The 18,223-nt window shown below is 45.4% G+C and overlaps 1 protein-coding gene across 1 annotated transcript in view; it reads right to left on the bottom strand.

Annotated features, from left to right (window-relative positions):
- LOC149315222 (homeobox protein SIX4-like) overlaps window positions 1-11,269 on the bottom strand; it is a 39,722-nt gene extending 28,453 nt beyond the window's left edge. Inside the window, exon 1 of the mRNA XM_089522771.1 lies at window positions 9,516-11,269. Coding sequence (XP_089378897.1) covers window positions 9,516-10,507 — 992 coding nt within the window. The 5' untranslated portion in view covers window positions 10,508-11,269. The remainder of the gene's footprint in view (window positions 1-9,515) is intronic.
- Window positions 11,270-18,223: the final 6,954 nt, after the last annotated feature.

Raw genomic sequence — 18,223 nt, 5'->3', positions numbered from 1 at the left:
TGGGAGGGGGAGTGTGCTGTATTGTGTTACTTGTCACACAACCCAGGGGCCATTCACACTACCATATACCCTGATGTTGAACCCGGTTTAAAAGTGGGTAGTTCCCACTGGTGCCAGTTTTTACACACCCGGATTAGGGTTTTGCACACCCGATCCGGGCCAAATCCCCCTCAGAGCGGGTTTTCTGAAACCGGTAGCTATCAACAACTCTTGAAATTCCCCATCACCCTATTTGCTCAACTTGTATGCAAATAATGTCATATGAAGAGGTTTAGACAGGAGGAAGGAACATCAACAATCTAATAATCGCAGATGACACCATACTACTAGCAGAAAGCATCATAGACTTGGAACAATTACTAAACAAAGTCACAGACGAAAGTGCAATGGTCTACCACTGAACATAAAGAAAAAAATAGTGACCATGGAGGATTTACATAAGTTCAGCCTAGATAATGAGAGACATGAAATAAAGATTTCCCATACCTTGGATCAAACACTGATCAGAACGGACGCTACAACCAAGAAATCAGAAGATGACCAGGAATGAAAAGGGCAGCCATGAAAGAACTGGACAAGGTCCTAAAGTGTAAAGATATACAACTGAATACTAGTCAGAATTGTCCAAGCTATTGTTTCCCCCATTACTATGTACAGATGTGAGAGCTGGACAGTAAAGAAAGCAGATAGGAAGAAAACAAGCTCGTCTGAGATGTGATGCTGGAGAAGAGTGCTGAGAATACGGTGGATGGTCAAAAAGACAAAAATTGGGTCCTAGAACAAATCAAGCCTGAACTCTCCCTAGAAGCCAAGATGGCTAAATTTAGGCTGTTGTACTTTAGCTACATCATGAGAAGACATGAATCATTAGAAAAGACAATAATGCTGGGAAAGGTAGAGGGCAGTAGAAAAAGAAGAGGACCACATGTCAGATGGATGGACTCCATCAGGGAAGACATGGGCCTGAACCTGCATGATTTGAGCAGAGAGGCTGAGAATAGGGGGATATGGAGCTTATTCACAGGGTTGTCAGGGCAGCTAATAACACCCACACACACATCTATGAAAGGGACAGGGGTTCTGACCCTTATCACACTGGGAAACCCTGTGCTATAATTTTATACTGTGTAAAACTTGCTGTATACACAGTATCTGCCACACTTAGGTGGTGGAAGTTGGTCTCTGGGATTTTAGGCAGGAGATGCTGGAGGATGAACCCAGGATATTCTATGTAAGAAGCATCTAGTGAAAGTTCCTTCCCCACATAAGCATCAAGAACCCACATTGGCTGTATCTACACTGCAGAAATAATGCGGCTTGACATTGCTTTTAACTGTCATGGCTCACTGTTGGGATTTGTTGTTTTGATAGATTTAGCCTTGTCTGTCAGAGAACATACTACAAATCCTAGGATTCAATAGGATGGGCTAACAACAGTTAATCCACTTTCAAACCGCATTAATTCTGAAGTGTAGTAGCAGCTGAAGAACTAAAAGAAAAAGCACCTAGTTATTTCAGCTGAATCAATGGGAGATGGGTGATAACACACACCATCATTTTTGGTATCTTGTCATTTATCAATACTTTTAGTATAAACGAAGAAGATTGCACAGCCTGTACATTTGTCATCTGCACCATTATTATTATTATTATTATTATTATTATTATTGGAAAGGACTTTGGGGAGACCAACAAGAAGGATTTAGAAAAAAATAGCTTGGGAGATGAGTCCTAGAAAAAAAATTATCAGTTTGAATCATCATTCTTCATCAAAATGATCAGTTGTTAAGAATAAGTTTTAGAGATACACTTTTTAGAATCCCTGCAGGTCGGTTTTAAAATTGTAATCACCTGAAGGTAGCCATAAAAATATTTCTAGGCCAAAAGGCACTGGGCTATTTTCAAGAATAAAATCATCTCTTTTTACAGTACCTAGAAATGTTGTCTCTTCTCCATATTACATCTACTGGGTGTTATTTTTATTTCCAGAGCTTGGAAAAGTTCCCTTTTAGGGGACTGAAACTGCCAGAGACCACGACTTGTAATCCAAATTGTACTTGTCTCAGCTTTGTTCATGATAGTCAGCATGGTTTGGTGGCTTGAATGCTAGACCAGGACTTTGGGAAACCAGTGTTTGAATCCCTGCAATTTTCCAGAGTACAGGCTATAATTCGAACACAGTCATTCTCAAATAGCTTTGCATTCGTTCTATTTTTAAATCAGAGCTCAGGGGAAATTACTTTGCAGATCAAAAGTAACTTTTCAAGGTTTAGGATCTTATATATAAGCCAACAAAATTGTTTGTTGTAACATTGGGTGTTGAAGCAAAATTATGTTGGATTTATAGATATTCATGATGAACTATTCACCAGGAAAAAGACTTAAGTCTATGAAAGTTCATGTTATCAGCTTCTTTCTTTCAGTTAGTCTCAGAAGTACTACGACTATCCCTTTGCACACTCATCCACCAATGTTGCTGGAGATGAAGTGTGCAATGAACACTGGATCTCCTAGCTCTTAACTGGCAGCCTTGCCCTGGATTCCTTAAAACTTGGGGATGAATAGTATTATGAAGTGCAGTAAGTCAAAGCCAGATACAATCCTGACAAAATGCCTTCTCCTATCAAACATGTCATGTGTTAAACCATTTCAAGCATGTACAACACAATTTTTAAAAAATCATGTACTTAACAGATGCAGATCATGCATAAAATATATTTTGGCTTCACTTCCAATTGCTTACTTCTTGTAAGATCCTAGATGTCGACCATTTAGCAAAATCATCCTTTATTATTTATTAAGACAGTTTTAAACTGCTCTTCATCCTTACAGACAGCAAACCAAAGTGCAAATATAGCTAAAGCTCTAAAATGATATTAAAACCATTGTTTCAGCCCTTTTAATCACCAGAGGAAGACCACTACAAGAAAAACCTCAGAAGGTAAATAGGCTTACAGCACCAGTTTAAAAAAATACAGTTTGAGTCTCCTTTATGCGGAATGCCAAAATCCAAAATATTCCAAACACTTATGGTCCCAAGTATTTCGGATAAGGAAGACTCAACCTGCAGTAACAAAGGACTTCCGAGAAAGGTCTCAGCCTGCAGGAATGGTTGCATGTCCAACTTCCACCCTGTCTCTGGGTGGCCCTTCCTGATTTTGTATGTGCATGTGTGCACATGCACACACACACACGCAAACACACAATCATCGAGGCTTGATGCATGCATTCCAAGGACAGGAAGGATCTGTGTCAGCACAACTGTGCCCTTGCTAGGAGATGGACCCTTGAGGCTTTTGTTAAAAACCATCATCACCACCACCACCACCAAACAGCCACTCTGCAATAAAGAGAGAGGGCAAAAAGATGGGGTAAAACTCCAAGGAGGAGAGGAATGTGCCTTGGGCAGGCAGGGCAGGCCATCTCACCTGGCAGCTTCCAGGTAGTCAGATAAATAACCCAGGGAGGCCTCTCAGCAGCTAGCTTTTTCCCCTTTCCCTCTGTTTTCAAGTACCCTACCATTAGATCAGCAACAGATGGACTTTCCCCAACTGATTTGCTGCAAAAGAATCATTTTGACAGTAATTGCGGTGAGCTTAAAGACCAGAGCATGGGAAGAGTTCCTGTTTGGATCCAACCAAAGAATTGCTTTCACAATAATTTCTGTTAGATGAAGGACAAGTATTTGGGGAGAGTAGAGAGCCAGCTTGGTATAGTGGTTTACGATGCTGAGCTATGATTCTAGAGATCAGGATTCAGTTCCCCATTTGAGCATAAAAATGCACTGGGTGATCTTGGGCAAATCACACTCTCTCAGCCTCAGATGGCAGCCAGGGCAAACCCCCTCTGAAGAAACTTGCCAAGGGAACCCTGTGATAGCTTCTCCTTAGGGTCGCCATATAAATCAAAAATCTAATTGAATCTCATTTGGGGAGAAAGGGAGGCTATAAATCACTTAAATAAATAAAATAAATAATTTGGAGGCAAAGAACAATAACAAATCTAGGGAAATTCCCTGTTTGGACTACAACTCCCAGAACCCCCACTGCTCACTGGGGAATTCTGGGAGTTGTAGTCAGAACAGTAACTTTCCCCAAGATCCAACCTAAAACACAAGAACCTCCTCATCAGCATCCTCAGTTTGTTTGTTATTTGACAATGTTAGATTTGTTACATCTGTTCTATTTTTTATGAAACCAATAAAACACGAAATTAAAATGAACCAACATATCACAATCCATTGTTTCTGGGAATGGAACAAAAGGGAACATTGCGTTCAAGTAACCAATGCAATTCCCCCAAACAGCAGTCGCCAACAACAAAAATCCAAACTCACACATAAGATTGGTTTTTACATCAGTTTTTATGGTGTTTTGGTGTGGTGTTTTTAAAATTGGTCTTAACCTTTTATTGTAAACATTACTAACGTGCCTTGGGTCCTGGCCTGGAGAGAAAGGCAGCATATAAATAAATGGTTGTTGCTGTGTGCCTTCAAGTAGTTTCCAACTTATGGCAACCCTAAAGCAAACCTATCACAGGTTTTTCTTGGCAAGCTTTGTTCAGAGTGGGTTTGCCTTTGCGTTCCTTTGAGCCTGAGAGTGTGCGACTTGCCCAAAGTGACCCAGTGGGTTTCTGTGGCTGAGTGTGGGTTCGAATCCTGGACTCCAGACTACTATACCACACTGGTGCTCCCAGGATTAGAGGTCACCTAAAAGGAAACCAGTTCCAGGGGGCTTTTGAGGCCAGGGGGCTACTCGGGATCAGAGGATGCCCAGGAAATCCCTAGTGCCTTGCCTTCTGGGGAAATATAACCCCATCAGAACCAGCCCCAGAATCAAGTTTCACAACATGAAGAGTGAGCAAAGGAGGGAGGGAAAAGAAAAGCAAACCTTCCCGCCAACATGAAACCCAGATTCATGTTTCTTTTTCTCCCCCTCCCTGGTGACATAAAACCTGGGCAAATGATTAACGCTGTCAAATAAAGGGAGGGAAACCATCTTTGAAAGCAAGCTGAGGAGAACGCCATGTGTGCTGTGGGGGAATCTATATGGGAGGCTGGAGAGTAAGGTATATAAAAGTATACAGGGACTAAGGTGGAAGAAAAGAACTTTCTCTCCCTTATTTTATGGGGCGAGAGCCTGCAGACCCAGGCAAGGGGGAATCGCCATGTACATGGATATATACATAAACAATAATAATATTGTGAAATCGAAAGTTTTCATGGCTGGCATCCATAGTTTTTTTGTGGGTTTTTCAGGTTATGTGGCCATGTTCTAGAAGAGTTTATTCCTGACGTTTCGCCAGCATCTGTGGCTGGCATCTTCTCTGAACCCACAAAATAATAATATTATTATTATTAGCATTTATTTGTATAGGGCTATCCATGTAGATGACAAAATGTAAAGGGAGAAAAAATGTATTTTTATATACATTACTCTTTCTTTTTTGCACTAGGGTGAATATAATGAGTGCAAAAAAAGAAAGAATGAAGTAAATAAAAGTTTCTTGTGCAATCCCACAACGTTCAGGACCCATAAAACGTTTGTGCAACATTATTATTATTATTATTATTATTATTATTATTATTATTTCACCCTGGTGCAAAAAAAAAGCCCACTTTGCAAGTTTTAAGGCTGCCCTGATGTGGGTTATAAGATTGCATGAACCTTTTATGAGGCCTGAAGGTTGTGGGATCGGTGAGGGCCCCACAATGTCTCAAAGTAGCAGTAGTGGCAACAAATGGGAAAACCTGCCTTCTGAGGGGAAAATGTTTAGTTTTTATTTGACAGGGAAATGAAATAAAAAGGGCAAAGAAGGGGAAACAATGAGGAACTCTTATGTCTGGGGAGGGAGAGGGTTCAAGGGGGAAAGGCGCATGGGAAAGTGAGCCCCAAGGCAGAAATTTCAGTAGGTTGTGGGGAGAAAGAGGGGAATGAAGGAAATGGGGGGGAGAGGTTTTGGTGTGGGATTTTGTAGGCTTGAGTGTAAGAAAAAGGGGAGAGTTGAGGTAAATATGTTGGGAAGGGGGGAACAATAAATACAAAGGTTAGCTTTCTCTCTTTTCTCCCCAGCATAGGAAGAATGAGAGGGGAAAGGGCCTTCTGAAGGTAAACGGCCATGTTTGTCAAGAAAGGAGAGCCAAGCAAGGACAGAAGGAATGAAAGGAGGCGGTGAGGAAGCCAGAAGAGAAGGGAGGGAAACAGGAAGGACAAGAAAGAGGCAAGGTGTGAGAGGCCAGGAACAAAGCCAAATGGAGGAGGCAAGACCAACATATTGCTGATGAATAGAAACCCCCATAATAGGTTTGCCTTAGGGTCGCCATAAGCCCAAACTAACATGAAGGCACACAACAAAACCAGTTCAGCACAGCATACTGGTTTGAATGTTGGACTGCAACTATGTTGAGACCAGGGTTTGATTCCCCACTTGGCCATGGAAACTCACTGGGTGACCTTGGGCAAGTCACACACTCCCAGCCTCAGGGGAAGGAGGCACAACACAACAACAGCAGAACCACTTCAGCGCAGTGTAGTGGTTTCAGTGTCGGGCTACAATTCTGTTGAGACCAGGGTTTGATTTCCCACTCGGCTGTGGAAACCCACTGGCAAGTCACATGCTCTCAGCCTCAGGGGAAAGCAATGGCAAATCCCCTCTGAGCAAATTTTGCAAGAAAACCCCCATCATAGGGGGCTGGCCTAAGTCAGAAACAACTTGAAGGCACACAACAACAACAACAACAACAACAACAACAGTTCAGAGTAGCATAGTGGTTTGAGTGTTGGTTCTGGTGACCAAGATTCGATTCCCTGCTTGGACATGAAACTCATTGGATGACTTTGGGCAAGTCACAGACACTCAGCCTCAGCAGAAGGCAATGACAAACCTCCTCTGAACCAATCCTGCCAAGGAAATCATAACTTTGGAACAACTTGAAGGCACACAACAACAACCAGTCCAGACCCCCAGAAGGGGCCACCAACTCACAAGGTGTCCTTCAGCCAGCAGACCACCCTGGTATTCTTGCAGCAACAATGGCCCTCCGAACCCACAATATGGGGGTGATGCTACTATGAGTGTCCCACATTACAGGGCTCCTGTGAGGCTGGCCAAAAAGCACTTTGAAGAATGCCAAGTACAATATAAATGTTAAGGCAGGCAACGGGACCTTTGAGGCTACCTTTACAAAAGAAGCTGTCGCATATGCTTGCATCTGAGGAAGTAGACTTAAGCCTAGGAAAGCTAGGCCTGCATGACCCCAGCAACACTTGAACTGAGATCAGCAATATCTTCAAAATGCAGGCTTGAGACTAATTGTCATATTTTTTATTTCTCCTGTATCTTTGCCTGATGAAGAATCCAGTAGGGTTTCAAAAGCTTGCAATGTGTATTTTGTGCATTTTGGCTGGCCAATGAAGCGATCCCTGTTTTGTGGATTCGGGATGTTATTGTTCTTTCGCTGAGTTAGTCTCAAAGGTGCTACCAGGACTCTTGGCACACTCATGTTCCAGACTAACAGGGCTATGTTTCTGAAGTCAGGCCAAATCAGAGGGAGAACATGGAGGGTGTGAAAGGGGGGGGGTTGATATTGTGTGAAAGGTGTAGAATAAGGGAGATGCTGTAAATTAAGAAAAGCAGGGAACAGAAGAAACTGGAAAGGAATTAAGAAGGGGGGGGGAACCAGGAAGTTGCAGGAGAGAACCAAGGAATAAAGGTAGGCAAGACAAAACAGGAGGAGGCAGGAAGAAAGGGGAGGAATTAAGTCAAGCCACATTTGGGTGGGAATTCAGTGTGGAAACTAGGGGAACCAAATGGAGAAACATAGTGGGGGAACCAAGGCAGGAGATTGGAGCGAGCTTAAATTGTACCCCAGGGTACATCCACACTGTAAAAATTGAGTGCTGTTAACCCCATCCTATGGAACCTTGGGATTTGCAGTTTCACAAGGTCTTCTCTGACAAAGAATGCAGGGTGCCTTGCCAAACTACAAATCCCAGGATGCCGCAGGATTTGTAGGGGTCTAACTACATAATTTCTAAGTTGTGCAGATACACACACACAGAGTCTCCTAAGCCCAGGACTTTACCACTGGAAGCAAAAGCCTACAGTATCATACCTCTGAGCATGCAGTGAGTTCATTTCTCTTCCTTGGGGAAGCAGCCTCTATTCTCACTACATAAAGCAGGAAGGCTGCAAAGGTCGTTACCCACTCTATGCTATGGAATCCTGGGATTTATGGTTTCACAAGGCCCTTTAAGCCTTCTCTGCCAAAGAGACCCAGAGTGGGCCTCACCAAACCACAAATCCCAGGATGCTGTAGGATGAGGTTATGTCAGTTAAAGTCAGGCCAAACTGCATCATTTCTACAGTATGTAGATACAGTACACAGGACTTGACCACGGGAAGCATGACTCTACAATACTAGGCCTCTGAGCACACACAGAGTTCCACTTCCCTTCCTTAAGGAAACAGCCTCCCCCCCCCCCACTCATGGGGGACTGGTAGGAGGGCAGGAAAGCTACAAGGAGCAGAGGCCATTTCTCCAGCTACACCGGCACATAAGAGGACACCACCAGACCTGCTTTCTTGCTTGCTTTCCCTTCCTCCAAAAACGCCTGAAGGAAAATCTGCATTTTCCATTTGGGAAGATCAGGATGCAAAAGGGATCTTGTAGTACCTTTGAGACTAACTGAAAGAAAAAAAGCTGGCTCCATGACCTTTCCTTGACTCTATTTCTTCATATGCATGAGGTCTTACCAACTGCTTTCTTTTAGTTAATCTCAGAGGTGTTAGAAGATCCCTTTGCTACTGATTTCCCAGACTTAAGACAACGATGTCTCTGAATTCTACCTGAAGTTTTGGTGTGGAGGTTCCCCACTCTTTCCGGCTTTTATTTTTCAGGGAAGGGAAGGAAGGAAGCATGGAAGCAAAGAATCAAGCAAGGAACCATGCAGGCAAAGACAGAAGGAAGGATACATGCATGGAAGCAAGGATGGATACATGTAAACAAGCAAGGAAGCATACATGGAAGGAAAGAAGGAATCATGGAAGGATGGAAGCAAGAAAGCATACATGCATTGATGCATCTGAGCAAGGAGACTTTAGTCTAGGAAAGCTCATGCTTCCAACTTCTTCCTTTCAGTTAGTCGTAAAGGTGCTACAAGACCTGTCTACATACTGATTCTACAGACTACCACGGATGGCTATATCGTTGAACAGTACCAACCAAGGAAGCATGCAGACGGGAACCAACCAAGGAGGCACGTATAGAAGGAGCTAAGGAAGCATGTGCCCATGGAAGCAAGGAAGAATGCACGCAGGGGACCAAGGAATCATGCATGCAAGAAGGTTTACTTACAACCAACCAAGGAAGCATGTATGCAAGGAGCTAAGGAGGCAGGCATGGAAGGAAGCATCCCTTCCAGCAACCAAGGAAGCATGCATGCAAGGGAATGTCCATCCCTGCAGCCAAAGAAGCCTGTCTCCAGCAGAGGCGGGACCCCATCCCAGGCGCTGACCTTTTGGAGAGGCTGCTGCTGCTCTCGGGGCCGGCGGCGGCGTTGGCGTTGGCGTTGGGGGCGCTGGCGCCGGGGTTGCGGTCCCTCTGGCGCCGGTTCTTGAACCAGTTGCTGACCTGGGTGAGGGAGAGGCCGGTGGCCTTGGCCAGGTGCCTCTTCTCGGCGGGCGAGGGGTAGCGGTTGAGGGCGTAGAGCTCCTTGAGGGCGTTGCGGGACTTCTCCTTGAAGCAGTAGACCGTCTCCTCGCCGTCCCAGATGGTGCGGGGCAGCGGGAACTTCCTGCGGAGCCGGTACTTGTCCACCGCCCCCAGGGGCCGGCCGCGGGCCCTCTCGGCCTCGGCGTAGCGGGCCTTGTACCAGAGCTCCTGGAGGAGCGGGTGGTTGCTGGCCTGGAAGGCGTGGCCCTCCAGGAGCCCGTAGAGCTCGGCGTAGAGGCCCCGGTGGAAGGCCACCAGGGCGCGGGCCTTGAGCAGGCTCTCCTGGCCGCCCAGCAGCAGGGCGCTGGGGGGCAGGGACCAGAGGAAGCGGGCCAGACGGTCCAGGTGGCCCCCCTGCTGCAGCGCCTCGCACACGCAGGCCACCTGCTCCGGGGAGAAGGCCAGCAGCCCCCGCGGGGAAGAGGAGGACGAGGACGGGGAGGACGAGGAGGAGGAGGAGGACGGGGAGGAAGACAGCAGCGGCGAAGGAGGAGGAGGCGGCGGCGAGGAAGGAGGCAGCCCCGACGGCGCCGGAGGAGGAGGAGGAGGAAGAGCCTCCCGCGCCAAGAGCAGCCCCGGGGCCTCGGCGACTGGGGCTCCTGAGACTGCTTCTTCCTCTTCTTCTTCCTCCTCCTCCTCTTCCTCCTCCTCCTCCTCTTTCCCCGGAGAGGCGGCATTCTCCCGGCTGGCCTCCTCTTCGTTGCCCGGCGTCGGAAAAGAGAGCATTTCCAGGACGCTCTCTTGCTTCAAGGCCCCCGGAGGAGAAGAAGCAGAAGCAGAAGAGGCGCAAGACATCGCCGCCCTCCTCCCCGGCTCCTCCGCTGGGGATGGCCGCCTCCTCCTCCTCCTCCTCCTCGGAAGAAGGCTCACACACAACACACACTCTGCCTCCTCACCCCCCCCCACCCCTTTGCAAAGCTCACACACAGCCTCCTCCTACCGACTTACTTTCAGAGAAGAACACCTCCACCTTGGAAAGGTTACATAGGAGGCAGCACACACACAGCCTCTTCCTCCTCCTCCTCCTCGGAGAATTTACACTGACTTACACACTCACAACACCTTGGAAAGGTTACGGAGGCACACACAGAGCCTCCTCCTCAGAAAGTTCACACACACTCACACACTCCTCCTCCTCGGAGAGTTTACTTACACACTTACTTCCACACACACACACACACGCAGGAAAGGTTACACAGACACACGCAGCCCCTTCTTCCTCCTCCCTAGAAAGTTCACAAACACACACAGGGGCTGTTCCTCCTCCTCCTTCTCGGAAAGTTTACTCACACTCTTCCTCCTCCTCCTCCTCCTGGGAAGGTTCTCACACACTCTCTCCTTCTCCTTAGAAAGTTCACACACACACCCCTCCCCCTCCTCTTCTTTGGAAAGTTCACACACTCACACAGCCCAAGCCTCCTCCTGGGAAGGTTCCCACTCCCCCGCTGCTGCTGCTGCAGCTCCTCCTCTGGCACCTTTTGCTCGGCCGATCAGGTTTCCTCCCTGCAGCCAGCTTGGGGCGCTTGCAAAAGCCAGGCGGGAGAGCAAGAGGGAGGGAGGGAGGGATGGGGGCTGCTCTTTTCCCTCCCCTTCCCCTCTTTCCCCCTCTCCCCCCAGACTCTCTCCTCCCCCCTCTTTCTTTCTTTCTTTCTTCCTTTCTTTCCTTCCTTCTCCCCTTCCTCCTCCTACATAGGCTGCTCCAATGGCCCAAAGCAGACTGGCTGGACTCCTGCGGGCGCGCGGATTGGATGGATATTCTGGCCCTGGAGGGGGAGGAGGAGGAGGAGGAGGAGGGACCGGGGTTGCCCTGGAAACCGTCAATCAACTCCTCCCCATTCTCCTCCCCCGCCTCCAGCTTTTTGCTCCACGCGACTTCCTCCCTCTGCTCTCCATGAAGCCCCGCTCTCTACCTGGCCAGCGAGGCTGAGGCGCCAACCAACTTCTTCCCCACAACTGAGTCTCCAAGAAGGTGGTGGTGCAGCAGCAGCAGGAGGAGAAGTTGGAGTCTGCCCCACCTTCGTGGAGACTGAACTGTGGGGAAGAAGTTGGAGCCTGAGCTTAGCTAAGACTGGGTCTACCACATGCTCTTGCTCACAGTTTCCTTAGAATTGCACCTGAAGAAGTAGACCCTGTCTATCAAAGCTTTATGCCACTAAAGCATCTTATGCTACTAACTAAGGGATCTTGCAGAACCTTTGAGACAAACTGAGAAAGAAGTTGGAGCCTAAGCTTAGCTAAGACTGGGTCTACCACATGCTCTCACTCAGCGTTTCCTTAGCATTGCACCTGAGGCAGTAGACCCAGCCTATCAAAGCTTTACGCTACAAAGAGATCTTGTAGGACCTTTGAGACAAACTGAGAAAGAAGTTGGAGCCTAAGCTTAGCTATGACTGGGTCAGCATTTCCTTAGAACTGCAACTGACTAAGTAGGGATCTTGTAGCACCTTTGAGACAAACTCAGGAAGTTGGAGCCTAAGCTTTGGTAGACTGGATCTACTACCTCAGATGCATTTCTAAGGAAATGCTGAGCCAGAGCATTTTGAGGAGCCACTCTAGAAAAGCTTCATGCTACACAAAGATCTTGCAGCACCTTGAGACTGCAATAGAAGTTGGAGCCCAAGCTTTGGTAGACTGGGTCTGCTTCCTCAGATGCATTTTAAGGAAATGCTGAGCTAGAGCAGTTCTTAGACCCAGTCTAGGAAAGCTTCATGCTACAAAGGGACCTTGTTACAACATTGAGATTAACTGTGTGAAAAAAGTTGGAGCATAAGGTTTGGTAGAGTGGGTCAAGGAAAGCTTATGCTACAAAGGGATCTTATAACATCTTTGAGACTAACTGAGGGAAAGGATTCAAAGACATAGCTGTGTTAGTCTGGAAAATCAGTAGGCAAAGGGATCTTGGAGCACTTTTGAAACTAACTAAAGAAAAGTTGTCAGAGACTTGAGCCTACTTTGTCAGGTAACATGCACCTGAGGAAGTAGACTCAAGTCTAGGAAGTGTCACGCTACCAACTTCTTTCTTTCAGTTAGTCTCAAAGGTGCTACAAGATCTCTTTGCATACTGAGGGAAAGAGGTTGGAGCATAGGCTTTGGTATATGCACCTCTAAGGACATGCTGAGCAAGAACATTAAGAGTCTAGGAATGCTTAAGGTAGCCCCACTGAGACTAACCGTGTGGAAGATAAGCTTTGGCAGACTAGGTCTACATCTTCAGATGCAGTTGTAAGAAAATGCTGGGCAAGAACGTTTCATAGACCCAGTCTATCAAAGCTTTATGCTACAAAGGGCTCTTGTAGCACCTTTGAGACTAAATGTGGGAAAGAAGTTGGAGCATAAGCTTTGATCAACTGAGGTCCGAAACACACTGCAAAAATAACCCAGTTTGAGATCGCTTTAACAGCCCTGGCTCAGTGCTAGAGAATCCTGGGAAGTGTAGTTTATTGTAGCACCAGAGCTCTGTGACAGAAAAGGCTAAATGTCTCACCGAACTACAAATCCCAGAATCCCCTAGCATTAAGCCAGAGCAGTTAAAGCAGACTCAAACTGGATTATTTTTTCAGTATGTTTTGGACCTAAGAAAGTTCACCATAATTTGGAGTCTACTTGGAAGCACATCTCAACAACAAAGTTGCCATCCTGACTGCAGAGCAAGACTTTGAAAGCCCAGCTCAGATTCACAGGATCGGGCTGCTGTGCAGTAAAGGGTCTGGAAACCATGAAGCCCTGAGGAATGCCTTAGGGGGATTTGGGGATGTTTAGCCTGGAGAAGAGAAGGTTAAGAGGTGATATGATAGCCCTGTTTAAATACTTGAAGGGATGTCACATTGAGGAAGCTCCAGAGAACAGAACCCGGAGTAATGGATGCAAGCTCCAGAAAAAGAGATTCCACCTCAACATTAGGAGGAACTTCCTGACAGTAAAGGCTGGCAGTGGAACACATTCCTTCCTCGGAGTGTAGTGGAGTCTCCTCCTTTGGAGGTCTTTAAGCAGAGGCTGGATGGCCATCTGTCGGGGATGCTTTGATTGTGAGTTCCTGCATGGCAGAATGGGGTGGGACTGGATGGCCCTTGGGGTCTCTTCCAAGTCTTGGATTCTATGATTCTATCCCAAGGTTGCAGCCTGTGGAGGGAGGCTTTCCTCACGGATTTCGCTCTGAGAATCGACCCAAAAAGGGCAGGAGTGGAATGAAATCGGGAGACAGACATAACGCAAAGCTTTGCCCAAGGCATCAGCCTTTTCTCCTGCAGCACATTTTTAACTTCTGCCTTTCTGTCCCTTAGACTAGAGCTTCCTTTCTTTGGTTTCACCACTTCGCACTTCATATATATATATATGTGTGTGTGTGTGTGTGTGTGTGTGTATGTACACACACACACACACACAGAGTATTATATATTTATAGATATAGACATATACCTCTGAATACCATCCAGGTACAGTATTATACATACACACATATATACATATAAATTATACATATTTATATTATATAAAAATACTATATGTATATGTATACTATTTGATATAATATACATATATGTGTGTGTGTTGAATATATATAGTCTCCCATCCAAGTATCAAACATGTATATGCATATGTATGCCATTTGATATAATAAAATATGTATACAGTCGGCCCTTCTTATACACGGATTTGTTATACACGGATTTAAGCATACACGGTTTGAAAATGTTCCAAAAAAGTATACATTTACCTTGATGTTCCATTTTTTATTAGGGACACCATTTTGCTATGTCATTATACTTAATGGGACTTGAGCATACACGGATTTTGTTATACACGGGGGATCTTGGAACCAAACCCCAGCGTATAACAAGGATCCACTGTATATATTTGTGGGTGTGAGTGTGTATACACACACACAATATTTTATATATGTATATATTATATTTGTGTGTGAGAGTGTATACACACACATATTATACACACACACACACACAATATTATATAGATATATATCTGAATATATATACGGTCTCCCATCCAAGTATTATACACTCTCTCTCTCTCTCTCTCTCTCTCTATATATATATATATATATATATATATATACACATACTTTACTCCGAGGTGGTTGGTCTCCTATCCAAGTCCTATCCAGGGCTGACTGTGCTTTTCTTCTAAGATCAGAGAGACCTGGTGCCTTTGGGGTATTTGGGCTCTATTTATTAGGCTCATTTAAGTGTGTGTTTTGGTAAATTAAAACGGTGGTTTAATGCTACAGAAAACAGGTTTACTCAGAAGGGTCTTTCTGGATTTCAGGAGCACTTCCTCCTAGGTGCAATGCCTTACCAGGGAGTAAGCCTCAATACACAGATTAGGGTTTCCTGCTTTTGAGTAGGCAGGTATAAGATCGCATTGTTCAGGCTTCAGTCCTCTGCGCAGGTATAGTTAATCCTGTTGAATTCAAAGGGACTTGCATGGTCCAGGGATGGAAAGGATTTGCAGTTGTCCTTCCTAAGCAAATCGCAGTCCCATGCAGTGTTGACCTGGTAGTAACCATAACTGAACTCAGTAGGACTTCCATTTGGATAAAAATGCATTGCATAATCTGTCCAGGCCTTGGAGCAAGAGAACAAATAAACACTCCTCAGAGGCCAGCTCTGGTCTGCCCATAGCTTTGGGCACATCTCTTGTTGTTGTTGTTGTTGTGTGCCCTGAAGTATGGCGACCCTAAGGCAAGCCTATCACAGGGTTTTCCTGGCAAGATTTGTTCAGAGGGGAGTTTGCCAGTGCCTCCCTCGGAGGCTGAGAGAGTGTGACTTGCCCAAGGTGGCCCAGTGGGTTTCCATGGCCAAGCAGAGATTGGAACCCTAGTCCCATGCTCAAACCACTGCACTAGGCTCGTTCTCTTAGGCAGCCTCATTCCCCAGCTGTAAAATGGGCACATAAGGATTCTCCCAGAACTATTATTAAGAGGCTGGATTTTCCACATTGAGGTTGGAATATCATGCACGTTTTCTCAAAAGTAAATCTCACTACAGCAATTTATGCTTTTAACATGCTTTACTAAGGATTCACCCTTTATTGGACTATGGTCTGAAACACACAGCAGATATAATCCAGTTTGAGATTGCTTTAACTGTTCTGGCTCCATGCTAAGGAGCTCTGGGAGCTGTAGTTTTCTGAGACAATTAGCCTTCTCTGTCAGAGAGCTCTGGTGCCACAATAAACTCCAGTTCCCAGGATTTCCTAGTACTGAGCCAGGACAGTTAAAGCGGTCTCAAACTGGATTATTTCTGCAGTGTGTTTTGGACCTTAGGTTGCATCCACACTGCAGAAATAATCCGGTGCCTCTGGTGCCACAACAAACTACAGTTCCCAGAATTGCACAGCATTGAGCCATGACATTGTGGTATCACACCGGATTATTTTTGCAGTGCAGAGTCAGTCAAAGAAAGTGGGCTGGAATATCAAAAAGTGTATGGCAAATAAAATTGGTTAGTCTTTTAAGATTCCCTTAAGATGTTTTGTTGGTTTTGCTGCAATACACTAATGCACAAACACACCAAGCTTTATGCTTGTTTGGACTTTCAAGTCCTCTTACGGTGACCCAAAGGCACCAGAGATCTTTGACAGACCAGGCTCAAATGCTCCCTAAAACTATAAATCTCAAGATTCTGTCCCATAGAATCATGGCAGTGAAAGTGGTGTCAAACCGGTTTAATTACGCAGTATGGATACATCCTTGATCTCCTGCAGATCTCTTCCTTCTCCATTCTGTTAGCTGGAATTCATCATTCTTCCAGAAAAAAATATATAGATATTTTAGGGATCCGCTTCTCCATAAACTGGTAATTATTATTTTCCTCCTCATTGTCCGACAATTGAGGTAGATCCAAAACACACTGCAGAAATAATCTGGTTTGAGACCACTTTAACTGCCCTGACTCAATGCTAGGGAATCCTAGGAATTATAGTTTGTTGTCTCTTGTGAATCATAGAATAATAGAGTTGGAAGAGACCGCAAGGGCCATCTAGTCCAACCCCCTGCCATGCAGGAAATCCAAATCAAATCATCCCCAACAGATGGCCATCCAGCCTCTGTTTAAAAACCTCCAAGGAAAGAGACTCTATCACCCTCCGAGGAAGAGCATTCCACTGTCGAACAGCCCTTCCTGTCAGGAAGTTCTTCCTAATGTTGAGGTGGAATCTCTTTTCTTGTAGCTTGCATCCATTGCTCCAGGTTCTAGTCTCTGGAGCAAGTGAAAACAAGTCAGCTCCCTCCTCAGTATGGCATCCCTTCATTTAAACAGGGCTATCATATCACCTCTTAACCTTCTCTTCTCCAGGCTAAACATCCCCAGCTCCTTAAGTCGTTCCTCATAGGACATGGTTTCTAGACCTTTCACCATTTTACTTGCCCTCCTTTGGACTCGTTCCAGTTTTTCAACATCCTTTTTGAATTGTGGCGCCCAGAACTGGACACAATATTCCAGGTGGGGCCTGACCAAAGCAGAATAGAGTGGCACTATTACTTCCCTTGATCTAGATACAATACTTTTACTGATGCAGCCTAAAATTGCATTGGCCTTTTTAGCTGCCGCATCACTGTTCACTCATGTTCAGCTTGTGGTCTACTTAGACTCCCAGATCCCTTTCACATGTAGTTTCATTCAGCTAGGTGTCCCCCATCCTATATCTGTGCATTTTATTTTTCCGCCCTAAGTGCAGTACCTTGCATTTCTCCGTGTTGAAGTTCATTTTGTTAGCTGTGGCCCAACTTTCTAGTTTATTCAGGTCATCTTGAATGTTGATCCTGTCCTCTGGAGTGTTAGCTACTCCTCCTAATTTGGTGTCATCTGCAAATTTGATAAGTATGCTCCCAATTCTGTCATCCAAGTCATTGATAAAGATGTTGAATAGCACTGGGCCCAGGACAGAGCCCTGTGGGACCCCACTGGTCACTTCTCTCCAGGATGAAAAGGAGCCATTGTTCAGCACCCTTTGCGTTTGGTCAGTCAGCCAATTACAAATCCATGTATTAGTTGCTTTGTCAATCCCACATTTTACAAGCTTGTTTACAAGAATGTCATGGGAAACCTTGTCAAAAGCCTTACTGAAATAAAGATATACTATATCCACAGCATTCCCTTCATCTACCAAACTGGTAATTTTATCAAAGAAAGAGATCAGATTTGTCTGGCATGACTTGTTTCTCTGAAACTCATGTTGACTTTTTTGATTATGGCATTGCCTTCTAGATGTTCACAGACTCTCTGTTTAATGATCTGCTCCAGAATCTTTCCAGGTATTGATGTCAGACTAACTGGACGATAATTGTTTGGATCCTCTTTTTTCCCCTTTTTGAAGATGGGGACAACGTTTGCCCTCCTCCAGTCTGCTGGGATCTCTCCTGTTTTCCAGGAGTTTTCAAATATGATTGCCAATGGCTCCGATATTACATCTGCCAGTTCTTTTAGTACCCTTGGATGGAGTTCATCTGGTCCTGGAGATTTATATTCGTTTAGATTAACAAGGTATTCCTGT

Source organism: Sceloporus occidentalis, unplaced genomic scaffold (genome assembly GCF_023333645.1).
Source record: "Sceloporus occidentalis isolate IW3139 unplaced genomic scaffold, rSceOcc1.0.p SCAF_4, whole genome shotgun sequence".
Classification (NCBI taxonomy): Eukaryota; Metazoa; Chordata; class Lepidosauria; order Squamata; family Phrynosomatidae; genus Sceloporus; species Sceloporus occidentalis.
This window is presented reverse-complemented; position numbering and strand designations above follow the sequence as displayed.